Source organism: Cryptomeria japonica, chromosome 4, assembly GCF_030272615.1.
Source record: "Cryptomeria japonica chromosome 4, Sugi_1.0, whole genome shotgun sequence".
Taxonomy (NCBI): Eukaryota; Viridiplantae; Streptophyta; class Pinopsida; order Cupressales; family Cupressaceae; genus Cryptomeria; species Cryptomeria japonica.
The window spans coordinates 499463497-499475841 of NC_081408.1; the positions used below are offsets into that span (position 1 = coordinate 499463497).

General features: G+C 37.4%; 1 protein-coding gene across 1 annotated transcript; it reads right to left on the reverse strand.

The window, feature by feature from the left end:
* Positions 1 to 2560: 2560 nt before the first annotated feature.
* Positions 2561 to 12071, reverse strand: LOC131060361 (ABC transporter B family member 2). The gene is made up of 11 exons (XM_057993541.2): positions 11478 to 12071; positions 11321 to 11375; positions 9912 to 10087; positions 9308 to 9508; positions 8890 to 9149; positions 8011 to 8327; positions 7166 to 7389; positions 6717 to 7084; positions 5944 to 6377; positions 4569 to 4810; positions 2561 to 4290 (listed from the first exon to the last, which is right to left on the reverse strand). Exons 1-11 carry the CDS (start codon positions 11703 to 11705, stop codon positions 3088 to 3090), a joined length of 3708 nt encoding a protein of 1235 aa, XP_057849524.2. The 5' UTR covers positions 11706 to 12071; the 3' UTR covers positions 2561 to 3087.
* Between the last annotated feature and the right edge of the window lie 274 nt (positions 12072 to 12345).

Here is a 12345-nt window from a genome sequence, read left to right on the forward strand (position 1 = left end):
AAGGTTTTTGTTGGGTTATCAAATAAATTCTTTTTTGTTGTTAGCAATAACAGAACTTTTCATATGGACAATTTCACTTAGTTTATAAAACTCTAATAGATATGTCTCATAAATATGTTTATGCTCTGCTAATACTTTCTTGGTGATCTTCAGGTGGTATAGCCTTGCCGCTGCTTCTTAAGATTGTTATACTTTGAACATATATAGACATAAAGCCATATATCCATATTTTATATAGATATATGTATATATGCTTATATATTTTAAAATACCGATCTTTCATATTTTTGTTTCAATGATGTTTCTTCTCTATTATTTCCAGCGTTTTCGGTCTAGGCTATAGCTTAGATGGCTCTTTTATCATCTTCGCTTTTTTGGGCATGGTAGGATCTCTGTTTAATTCAAAATCTATTATGAATGATAGCCCATTGCGCTATCTATGCTAGAAGGACTAAAGATCCCTCTGAAGGTTAGCGGCTTGGTCTCTGCATTCGGGGATCTTTATGAGTAGTTATGATTTTCTTGATGTTATGTCTCTTGTTTGGCTCTTAAGAAGTTTTCAGGCTATAATGTCTATAGGATGCTTTAACTTAGCTCCGTAATTTTGTTAAGTTGTGTTTGTGCTTTGCTTCATCCTCTTCTCTGTGTATGATCTGCCCCAGCTACCTTCAGGCTCTCTTGGCCCTCCATGGTCGCAATATATATATTAAGAGTATATTTAGACACTCATTTATATAACCATATTCATATATAGTTTCCTCTTTTCCTGCATGTTCTCTCAGTTTTAAGTTAAATCAAACTCAGATGCATATGTTAGTATTCCTCTTTCTTCCCAGAAATCTCCAACATTATATTATTAGATTGAGGGACGACCTGATAAAATTTTATCTCACTTCAAGCTTCCCATGACACTCAATTAGGGCCTGGAAGGCTCTCGAATCTAATTCTTTAAGATGGTAGCTCCGCGCGATCTCTTTGCAGGATTGTTTATGGAATTTGCCTCGTTAATGTTTATTGAGTTTATGATCTTCGATGGGTCATCAGTCCTCGCATTATGTTTCTGGAGATTTTTTGAGACTAATATTTTGAGTTGTGTATCCTAACAGGGTACCATCCAGGCAGGTATGATATATTGTATAAGCTGACCTGTTCGGTTTTGCTTTTCCTAACATTCTAGTGAGATTTTTTCAAGATTTTGTGTAGCATAGGGAGCAGAACATGCTTAATCCTGTGATTCAGGAATAGCAAGAATTGTCGCCCACAAGTAGCAAGATCACCCCAAGAGATGGGCAATCTCCTGCTCAACTTTACTTAGAGGATTTCTACATACAATCTTCATTATTTTGGACAATATCCCTTTGTGATCTTGTATCTCCATTTTGTAACTCATTCTTAATTTTTTCTGATCCTTGAGGGATCTGGGCTAGACCGAAAGTTTTCTTCCCTCCATTCTTTCCTACCGGTGCCCACAATGAATGGAAGTGTAAATGTAAATCTAACTATTTTTTAAATTAATAAAATTATTTGGCCTCGACCCCTTTTACCGATCAAAAATAATAATAATAATAAATACTATTTGGTAAGATGTCTCTTTTTTTTTAACATTTTCTTCTGTTTAATTTATTGAGATGTCTCACTTTTGAATAAAAAGTGAAAGAGAGCATTATGTATAAAACAAAATCCCTTTATATGCTGTCAATTCCAATAATTTCTTTCTTCTTCATAATTGATGAAGATGATGGGATGATGTTTCAACAATAATCTTAGATGATGGGATGGTGTTTGAATAATAATCTTAGTGACCATTAAAAATAAGCTTCAATCTATAGCTTTGTTGAAATGGACCTTACACCCAAAATAGTTAACTTCACAATAAGTAAACTTATTACAAGAGTGGTTCCCAGCACAAATAGCTTTTAGATGTTGTAACTCTCACGAAGGTGAAATTATACAGCCATATTTTCAATTTTTCAATTAGATGAAAAGTGCATCCTCCAGTTGTACTCTATATTTTATTAAACCTTCAAAACTCTTGAACAAAATAATGTGTCAAAATTATGCATCTATTCCTTACAATTTTTGAAAAAAAAAATCTCAAAATCATATATCTTGAAAACAAAATAATGTTAAAAGTTTTTTTTTTTCAAAAACCCAAAAAATTACCTTACCTGTAGGCCCACAAAGGCTAAGTGAGTTACAATATTTAAGGAACCCCTGCATGCCCCACACCATGCTTTTATTTTTCATGCAGAGAAATTTCAATGCAATGAATAATGAAGCTGTGACAGTGCTGGTACAAAAGATGTTGGGTGCCTTAAAGATTTTTGACGTATAGGCAAGGTTAAGATTGTTTCACCATTTCTTCGACGTTGATTGGTTGGTGTAGGCCATTGATTGGTTGGTGTAAGACATTGACACGTCTTTTTCAGTTTAATCGGTGAAAGAAACCCTAAGTGTTTATTTGTTATCTTGAGTTTGCCTCAAACTTTAAATGAACATATTCAATTGAAAGAGAAGAGTCCAAAATGAAGTATAAAACAGACAGCAGTGCATAGTGATATGAAAGAAAGATTTTGTGCAAGATGGCTTTTTATTATATTGGTCTACAGATTGTTTATACAGTAAGGACTATTCCATATTTCTTACAGAAGGCATCTAACTGTACTACAAACTAAGCATACATATCTTACTTCTATGTATCTTCTGATATTATAAAATCTAAGTACAAAACATAAAGAAACAATTGCTCTGGCATGAACTGACAGAATATCTAATGTGTTTGCATCATTTAATGCATAAAGAAACGATTGCTCTGGCATGAGATGACAGAATATCTAATGTGTTTGCATCATTTAATGCCAACAAATTTCTATACTCAATAAGCAATGTCTCTTCTCAGCTGGACTGTATACAATGAAGTTGTTATTCAGTAGAACTTATAACAATTCAATGCAACGTTATGGGAAAGCATTTAAGTATTGGTTGGTAGTCTCAATGATCTTTCAGAAAACTATATCTGGGAAGTTAAATGGCAATGTAAGGAAGAAAGAGTGATGTTGAAGACCACTAGTACTAGTACAACCCTTGTCATTGATGTTGTTGAAGACTAATGAGCTTCAAGTATGCACCTTCCTTCTGCACAAGGCTCTCATGAGTCCCTTGCTCCACTATTTTTCCCTCCTGCAAAACAGAAATTATGTCTGCATTCTGAACAGTTGATAGTCGATGTGCTATCATAACAGTGGTCCTGTTTTTCATTAGTCGATTTAATGCAGACTGTACAATTCTTTCAGATTCTGCATCCAGTGCACTGGTAGCCTCATCTAAGAGCAAAATAGCAGGGTCCTTAAGCACTGCTCTGGCAATGGCCACTCTCTGCTTCTGACCCCCTGATAGCTGAACCCCCCTCTCACCCACCTCAGTTTTGTAGCCATCAGGCAAGCTGCTGATGAAATCATGAGCATTGGCAAGTTTAGCAGCCTCGATAACCTCTGTTTCAGTAGCCCCATCTCTGCCATACATTATGTTTTCAGATATTGTGGTGGCAAAGAGTGCGGGCTCTTGCTGTACTAACCCAATATGCTTACGCAGAGACCTCACTTTGAATTTTCTTATGTCTTTGCTGTCGACCATGACCTTCCCTGCAGTTGGGTCATAGAAACGAAGTATCAGGGAAAGAATTGAGCTCTTGCCTGACCCACTCGACCCCACCAGTGCCACAGTTTTACCAGAACGGACCTTGAGATTGAAGTCTTTAAAGATCGACACATCCGGCCTGGCTGGATAACTGAAATCAACATGTTTTAGCTCAATCATACCCTCTGCATGTGTCAATTCTTCACCTGTTGGATCATCCGGGGGTATCTGTGTTCTCCTGTCGACTATCTCAAACACGGAGCCCACCGCTTCAGTTCCTTTGATTATGTCTGGGGCCATGGCAAGGGACTCTGCCATGCCAAGGGCTGTGACTATGAGGACCATGAAGGTTTTCATGACAGAACCAAAAGTGGCCTTGTAGTCTCTGATCAGAGTAGATGCATACCAGAGGGCGAGGCCATAAGAGCTGAACATGCAGAACTGTGCAAGTCCATAGCATATTCCTGCAATATGTCCTCGCCTGAAGGATCTCTTGCGAGGTTCATCTAGTTCTCGGCTGAAAAGATCAACTACTTTTTCTTCAGCACAGAAGGCTGCAACTGTTCGTATGCTGCTAACTGCTTCTGTGGCTACCATGTTGGCCCTCAGATAGGCCTTGCTCAGATTTCCACAATAGCCTTCCATAAAGAACCTCTGAAAGCCAAATATTACACACCATGATTCAGTACATACAAAACAAACGAGTTTGCCAACTAAAAAAGAAGGGAACCATGTTGAGGATGTTTTAGGATACCGACTAAGTTAGTATTTTGATAGAATGCACATCACTAGTCGGGACATCCTTGAAGTAAATAGCAGCTAAGCACATTAAAGTAAATTTTATTGTAATTTTTTGTTCTTCATCCCAGGATCTTCATGAACTCAACAGGAAAACAATCTTATTCTTCTGAGAGAAGTATGGATTTACATACCTCACTCATCTGTGCAATGACAAGCAAAGGGTATGTAGCCAATACGACCAGGGTGATCCGCCATTCCTCAATGAATGCAATTATTAATGCAGTGGCAATGAGAGATGTGTTTTGAATCAAAATTGTGCAGCGATCTGCTACCAGTGTCCTCACCATCGTTGCATCAGATGCTAAACGAGATGAAACCAGACCACTATTATTGTTGTCATCATCGAACCAGCCCACTTCATTCTGCAAAATTGCTGCCATCCACACAGAGACTTAGACACATTGCTCAGAAGAAATGTTTCAATAGCTATTAGCTGTCTAGGCTTAACCATGAAATGAGACCAACAATTTAAATAATCAGCTTAGCTTGCATTCCAATCAGCTCCTGTTCTAGCACTTATTGTGATTTTAAAGAACTCTAACATGGAGGGTACTGCACAACATCTTGGTTCAAATTCTATGGTTTGAATCCTATAGTAAGATTAAAACAGAACTCAAAAGATAGATCTGTGTGGATAACCATTTCAGACAGGGGACTTAATTTAAAAGAAGGTAAAATAGCTGCTCAACCAAGAGTTTGATGAACAAAAGAGTTATTATTAAAATGTAAGATTAATCCAATGATTACATAGAGATAACATCACCATCTCTAAATCTCCATTCATAAGTATCACAATTGAGAATGAACGGCATTATTGTGGCTAAAAACATAATTAAAAATGAATGTCAAAACTTTGGCTACATTCCACTACCTTGCAGTTGAAACGCATTAAATATGAACACTCGAGTAAAGCCTCTAAGGAGTCACCAAAATATGTGATTCTACACTGTCGTGCATATGCAGAAGTCATTCCAAACTACTCAATGCGTGAAAACTAAAATAGCTAACATAAAGATTTCAATGGTTTTATCTTGAATACGCCAGTTTTCCACAATCCATGAAACTATGTTTTATTGTTTCTGGATTTGATTGTATTCTTATTCTGATGACATTTGTTCAACCTTATGGTGGATCACAGAGGGTGATTCAAAACGTGAATGTAAAAATTGATACACAATCAAATCCAAAAGCAATAATTATAAAACATAATGGTTTTATCTTGTCAACCTTACAAATTTGTATTGGGTACTGATAGATCATAGGATACACGACTTGTAGGTAGAGCCCTGAAGTTTAGTTTTACTGCAACTTTTTCTAACCAGTTTGACAGATTTGTTGGGTCTCCATAGAGCTTACATAAAATATTCTATTTATTTCTACTAGCATCTACCATATTTTTACAATGGGCTATGAAAATCAACCCAAAAAGAAATTCAAATTATTAAGACCAAGAGTTGTTTTAAAACACATCAACAGACAAGTAACTAGCTTAAATCTGATTCTTACCCGTAAACATCATCTCCCTCACTCTGAGGGTAAGGCGTTCCCCTATCATTCCAAAATTGGTATGTTCCACAACATGTGCAATCAGTGTGAGCAATGCGGCACTACAAAACAACAAGCAAACTTTACGTATTTCAGCTTTTGTGGCACTGTAATCAGTATCATACATGGCCACCAATCCCTGAGTGACTCCCAAGGCAAACAAGGGCATTTGTGCTCCTGCAAATAGGGCTCCCATTGTGCCAAAAACACCACAAATCCAGTCAGGAAGTGCCAGTTTGAACAATCTCGAGAGGGAAATTCTTTCGGCCTTGACCTCCTCGTTCTTATCCAACCCAAAACGTTTGGAAACAGCTGTTAAGGAGTCTTTGTCTGAGCAAACACTTGCTCCAAAACTAAATGTTCTTCGTGAGATAGATCCACTGGAGTTCCTCAGACTGCATTCAAATCCGACCACCCACAATGTCAGCACATCCAGAGTAAATTCTTGATTCAGACTAAAGCTCTTGTCACCTAGTTGTTGCAACAAGGCGATGGAGAAGTACAAACCAAAAAAATTTCTTACTTGCTTTTGAAAATAATAAACATGTAATTTCACACATTAAGGCAGGAGCAATCAATTATAAGACACAAAGATTTGAATGGTAAATAGCAAGCTAAGCTTCCAGAAATGTTTCTATACTCACCGCCATAGATGCCAAAATCTCACATCAGAATAAATAAAAATATCCAATTTTGATTCTATATATTTTAACTCTTGCATTCTAAAATCTCACCTCTTATTGTTAAGGAGAGATGGGCCATCTAGGTTCTGTCGGGATTCCTGCAATTTGACCAAAGCTGAATAGGCTCCTCCCTCTTTGGATATTAGTGTTTGATGGTTACCACTTTCAACAATTTTACCATTTTGAACTACAGCAATGATATCTGCCTTTCTTATAGTGGACAGGCGATGAGCAACCACCACGGTTGTCCTGCCAACCATGACACGGTCAAGGGCTTCCTGCACACTCTTCTCCGACTCTGCATCTAATGCACTGGTTGCTTCATCGAGGAGGAGTATTGAAGGATTTTTCAGAATGGCTCTAGATATGGCTATCCGTTGCTTCTGCCCACCTGATAACTGAACCCCTCTCTCTCCAACCTGCAGAGAAAGAATGATATCAGACAAAGAAATACCAAATTTTATAGCATGGATTTTATTTAGGCCTGAGTTATTTATTACCTGTGTGCCATAGTGATCCGGAAGATTATTAATAAAGAGATAAGCATCTGATAGCTTTGCAGCCTGCTCAATTTCATCCATAGTTGCATCATCCTTGCCATACAGTATATTCTCTCGTATGGTTGTTGCAAATAACACAGGCTCTTGACTGACCAGACCAATCTGCTGTCTCAACCACTTGAGGTCCAAGCTTCTAATGTCATGCCCATCCAGCATCAGTTGGCCTGATAGACCACAAGTACTGTTAAAAACGGAGAGGAGTTCTTCCACTTGAGAGAAACTAAACTAAATTAACAGATTGTGTCATTAGTAGGAAATATTTTCCACATTGCTATCAGTGTTCGATTGTGTAGTTTTTGAGTCAAACTCGATGACTCATAAATCATGAGTAATAGTTCACAAGAACCCATCCCTCATGAGAATGAATGGTACAATTAGCTCTAAATTGCTTAACCTTGGGGGCTCCATGATTAAGCACACTTGAGTTGAAATAGTACTGGGATAAGTGATCTCCTGGGAAGGCCCAATGCTTTACCTCTATGAACATCACCTAGATGCAATAAGTGCTAAGTGTAACATTCATTCTTATGAAAGATGGATTCTTGTGAACCACTACTCATGATTCATGAATCAATGAATTTGACTCGAAAACTACACTATTGAATCCTGATAGCAATGCTTTAGTGTTTTGGCATGGATTTACATTTACACATAATTTGATCTGTGCTCTTCACTTATGCAATATGCATTTGTAAATATATTATAAAATTTATGCCCAAAAGCGGATCACAAAAGGTGCTTCTCGTCCTCTTAAGAAACTCTCCGAGCTATATTTGTAATTATACCTGAAAGAGGATCATAAAAGCGCTCAATGAGTGAGATGACAGTACTTTTTCCAGAGCCACTCCCGCCAACAATGGCCACCACCTTCCCTGCTGGAATATGAAAGTTAAGATTCTCAAAGACAATGACATCTGGACGAGACGGATAGCTGAAGCGCACATTTTGTAATTCTATGTTTCCTTCAACCTTCTGCGGTGTTTTCCCACTCACAGTGCTCGACTTCGTACGAGATCCGCGCTCTATCATATGGAAAATTGAATAAGCAGAAGCCCGGGCCCGTCCAAAATGGGTTAAATTAGGCGCAGCCTGCCCAAGCGAACTGCATTGGTAGGGAGTTCCAACAAGGATGTTTTAGAATACCAAAAAGTTAGCATTAATAGAATACATACAGCTTGTAATGACAACTCAAGTTTCTAAGTAGGATATTTTCTACTAATTAAATTGTGATATTGCTATCAAGATTAACTGTTTGGTTTTTCGGTCAAATTAATTGATTCATGTTTCATGAGCAGTGATTTACAAGAACCTATCTCTATTGAGAATGAATGGAACATTTAACACGCTTGAATTGGAGCAGTACGGGGACGAGTGACCTCACAAGAAGGCCCAAAGCTTCACCTCTGTGAACATCACCTAAATGCAATGAGTGCTAAGTGTTCCATTCATTTTCATGAGAGATAGGTTCTCGTGAATCACTACTCATGAAACTTGGATCAATGAGTTTGACTCAAAAACTACACAATTGAATCCTGATAGCAATATTACAATTTCAGCATGTGACAGCTAACCTGCAAAAGCAATTATAAATTTTATTGCAACTTGTAGCATTTAGCTACAGACATCCTACAATGTCTTCTAGATTTAGGCAATGTATTGCTTACAGGCCACTGATGACAACATTAAGCATGGTGGTGAAGGCCTCCCCTCCATCTATGATTCTTTTGTGCACAATTCGACTGGTGAACCAGAGCAATAATGCCCACGATAAGAAGAGTAGACCGTGCATGGATCCCAACCCTAAACCTTTAGCTAACCCACCTTTCTTACCAATCTCATATGTCTGCCTCAAAGCATTTTTGTATGATTTAACTGCTTTCTCCTCTCCAACAAATGCATAAACTGTCCTGACATTTCCAATTACCTGTTCCATTCAGTACAATTGGTTCATTCAGGTCTACATTCAAAACCTGGCAAATAATCTTGGTATACCTATCAGGACAAACTTTGTCACATCCGCACTTGCTTTCAAACTATAGAAAATAATCTAGGAAAAATTTTAAAAATTCAATCCAATCACACCTCTTCTGCAATACCCCCTGCCTTAATATAAGCCTTTCGACCCCTACTCGTAAGGCCAGTTACAACAAAAGCATACAGACCTCCTGCAAGTGCAATCAAAGGAACTATTCCCAAAGTTACCAGACTCAGCTGCCACACTGTGGAGAACCCTACTGCAAACCCAGCAACGAATCGGCTAATATAATGCAGAAAGTTTCCAACCTGCACAGAAGATGAGATGAGATGACTTGTTATGCCGTAAGGCCATAATGATCTTCAGAACCTATATCGAGTACAATTGCTTCTTTTACAGAATTTTTCTATAGGTGTTCAGTTATAAAAATAAATTTAAATTTTGTTTGATTCAAAGATATGAGAATGTAACAGGCAGTTCTAGAGTAGTCACTTCTTTTAATGGATGTCAACTTCTAAGATGGTTCTCGTATCTTTGTTTGATCCAGAGCTTGGACAATTGGCATGTACTTAAAATGGACTTGGTTGATCCAAATCAAAATGAAATCCCTTAACCGCCAATGGAAATTTATTATTGAAAGCTTATAACCATATATTTGGGGCTTTGAGTTTACAAAAGAAGTTGCCTGTGTTTATCAGAAATTGAGCTCACCTTCTCTGAAATGGCATCTTGCACTGTAATGATATCGTCTGTGATTGCAGACACTACCTCCCCACCAGTTGATTCAGTATCAAAGAAGCTCACATCTTGATTTAGCATGGCTCGTAAGTATGCCAGACGCATTCGAGTAGCCTGCCTCTCTCCTGTGTACATCCAGCATGCTACCTCTGTTATACAGCAACACCATTGTTCATGTTAGTTACACACAAGCAGAGCAATTGACAACAGTCTACTATTGAATGAATCGTGAAACATGCTTCTCTTTCCTTGTAACCACAACAAAACCATACTGTTGTGTTGGTTGGTAACTGAATTTTGATGACCCTCAAATGTAATAAACTGCAATTTTGGATAGACTCTGTGTTAAGTAAGGAGTGGTTCTGTGTAAGGGATTCAGGCTCCTATCATTATTCCAGGACAGTCCCATAGAATTGAAAATTACAGTTAAAAGAATTGAAATATTTTTTTCTTTTCTAGACCAGAAACCCCACATCTAATTTTAAGTTTTAAGCTTAAGCTGGTATTGAAGGAGGCCTGAAAATTTCCCCTACAAACTTAGGGAGAGTTACCTTATATGGCATCTTGCATGAAATTTTTCTTAACATTCTAATTTTTGGCAAAAGTATAATCATTTCTTTGTATATAAATTCTATGATTTCTTCCACTGATCATCTATTTATATCTGATCCAATGGTATGTTTAGCCAACGGCATGATGCATATTTGATAGAAACTAATCCAAATATATAAATAAAAACAAAATGTTATAAAGTGAATTTAGCAGAATAGAGATCTTTCAGTCTCCGGCTTTTAGGTATCAGTCAAAAAGATTTCACAACCTACAGCACATTGGATAACAAAAAATCGATAAAATCCTCCATAAAAAATACAGTAAAAAATGGATAAAAATGAATTTTAAAGCAATGGATTAAACAGAACAGATCTCAAGATAAGGTGACACGGGATTGGGCAACATAATGTTAAAAAGTCATTTAGCGAGAGTCTATCAGAACAGACCCACTTATAGAATATTCAATGTTCCTTCCGTTCTGTATGTTAAACGCTGTTTTTACTTGTTTTGTTTCATTTACTCCATTAAGAAGACACCATGATTTAGGAAAACAAAAAAGCTAAAAAATGGTACAAGAAGCTACTATAAAGATAGCTGGTACGGATGGAGAATCTTTCTTTTAGTTTTCTGTAGTGATTCGTAAAAGACATTTGTATGTCCCATCTTTGCTTTCACAACGAAACTTGTGAAAAGATTATATACAAACTTCTTAATGGAGCTGTCAACTGTTGTAACTATAACCAAACCATGCAACCTTACAAAGCCTGAAAACTTCCTTTAAATCCTGTAAAAGAAAAGTACATAAAACAGAGAAGCTTGAAGTTTCTTACCAGTCCACGAAGAGAAAAAAATAGCTGTGGCCAAATACACGAAATCCAACGAATACTGCACACACACAAAACAAAAAACGAAAAAACAGATCGTTGAAAATGCTTACAACTCCAATTCAGTTGCAGAGAACATATGACAATAAATTATAGTGCTTACCAGAGCAACCTTGTGGGAAACAGCCGGGGGATCAAGATAGGCAAGGCCAAGTGAATCAATGAGCTTCCCAAAAAAAATAAAAAACACAGGCACAGAGGCTCCATGAGCACACGCCCCCAAGCTGCCTATAAACATTATAATGTAATCCAGCCCATCTGCAAAAGCAAACAATCTGTGAAATGGCACTTTCTTGTTTGCTGTGCTCTCATTTTCCTTATTGGAAACCATCTCTGCTCCCCTGAAGACAATGATGTTGGTGGTCTGATTCTACCAGCCTATATACATAAACCCACGAATTTTTCACCATGCAGTAGAAAGTAAGAACAGAGGATAATGTGCAATGCCGATTCCAAAATGGTGGGGCTCGAACTCGGGCTAGTACAGCTGAGTTATTAATGCAAAGATGGTGTGAAGGCTGGAAGTGGGTGAGAAAATGAGCTCATAATGAATGAGCTTGTTTTAATGGAATAACGCGGTAAGCCTGTAAGTTGTAACGTGCCATGTTGTGCATGCAAGACCGTACTATTCCCACTAAGTCTCTTACAATTTATACCGTTTTACCGAACTCTGTCATTCCTCTGCCCTATTGTTATGTCATTCACAGTCAAAAAATGATTCAGGGCGGTTATTCATTCATCATTTGACTTTCCCGCTTTGCATTCACGTGTTTATCTTGACAGCTAAAAGAATTCATTTGGAATTTTCATCTCTTCTGGATTTGTTTTTTTAATCTTTTTTGCTCTGATTTCTTTACTTTTCTGCTGTGCAAACCAATAAATAGCTGGTACTGTAGTCTCTCAAATGCTTATATTTAATAAGATATGCATTCTTAATCAATTTGTCATATACGAATAGAACAAGTGTCTTC

Coding starts and splice junctions, on each gene's coding strand:
- LOC131060361 (XM_057993541.2), bottom strand. CDS start 11,705: ATGGTTTCCAATAAGGAAAATGAGAGCACAGCAAACAAGAAAGTGCCA. Junction 8,328..8,889: donor AATGTTGTCATCAGTGGCCT/GTAAGCAATACA, acceptor CTACCAATGCAG/TTCGCTTGGGCAGGCTGCGC. Junction 7,085..7,165: donor CGGATCACTATGGCACACAG/GTAATAAATAAC, acceptor CTTTCTCTGCAG/GTTGGAGAGAGAGGGGTTCA.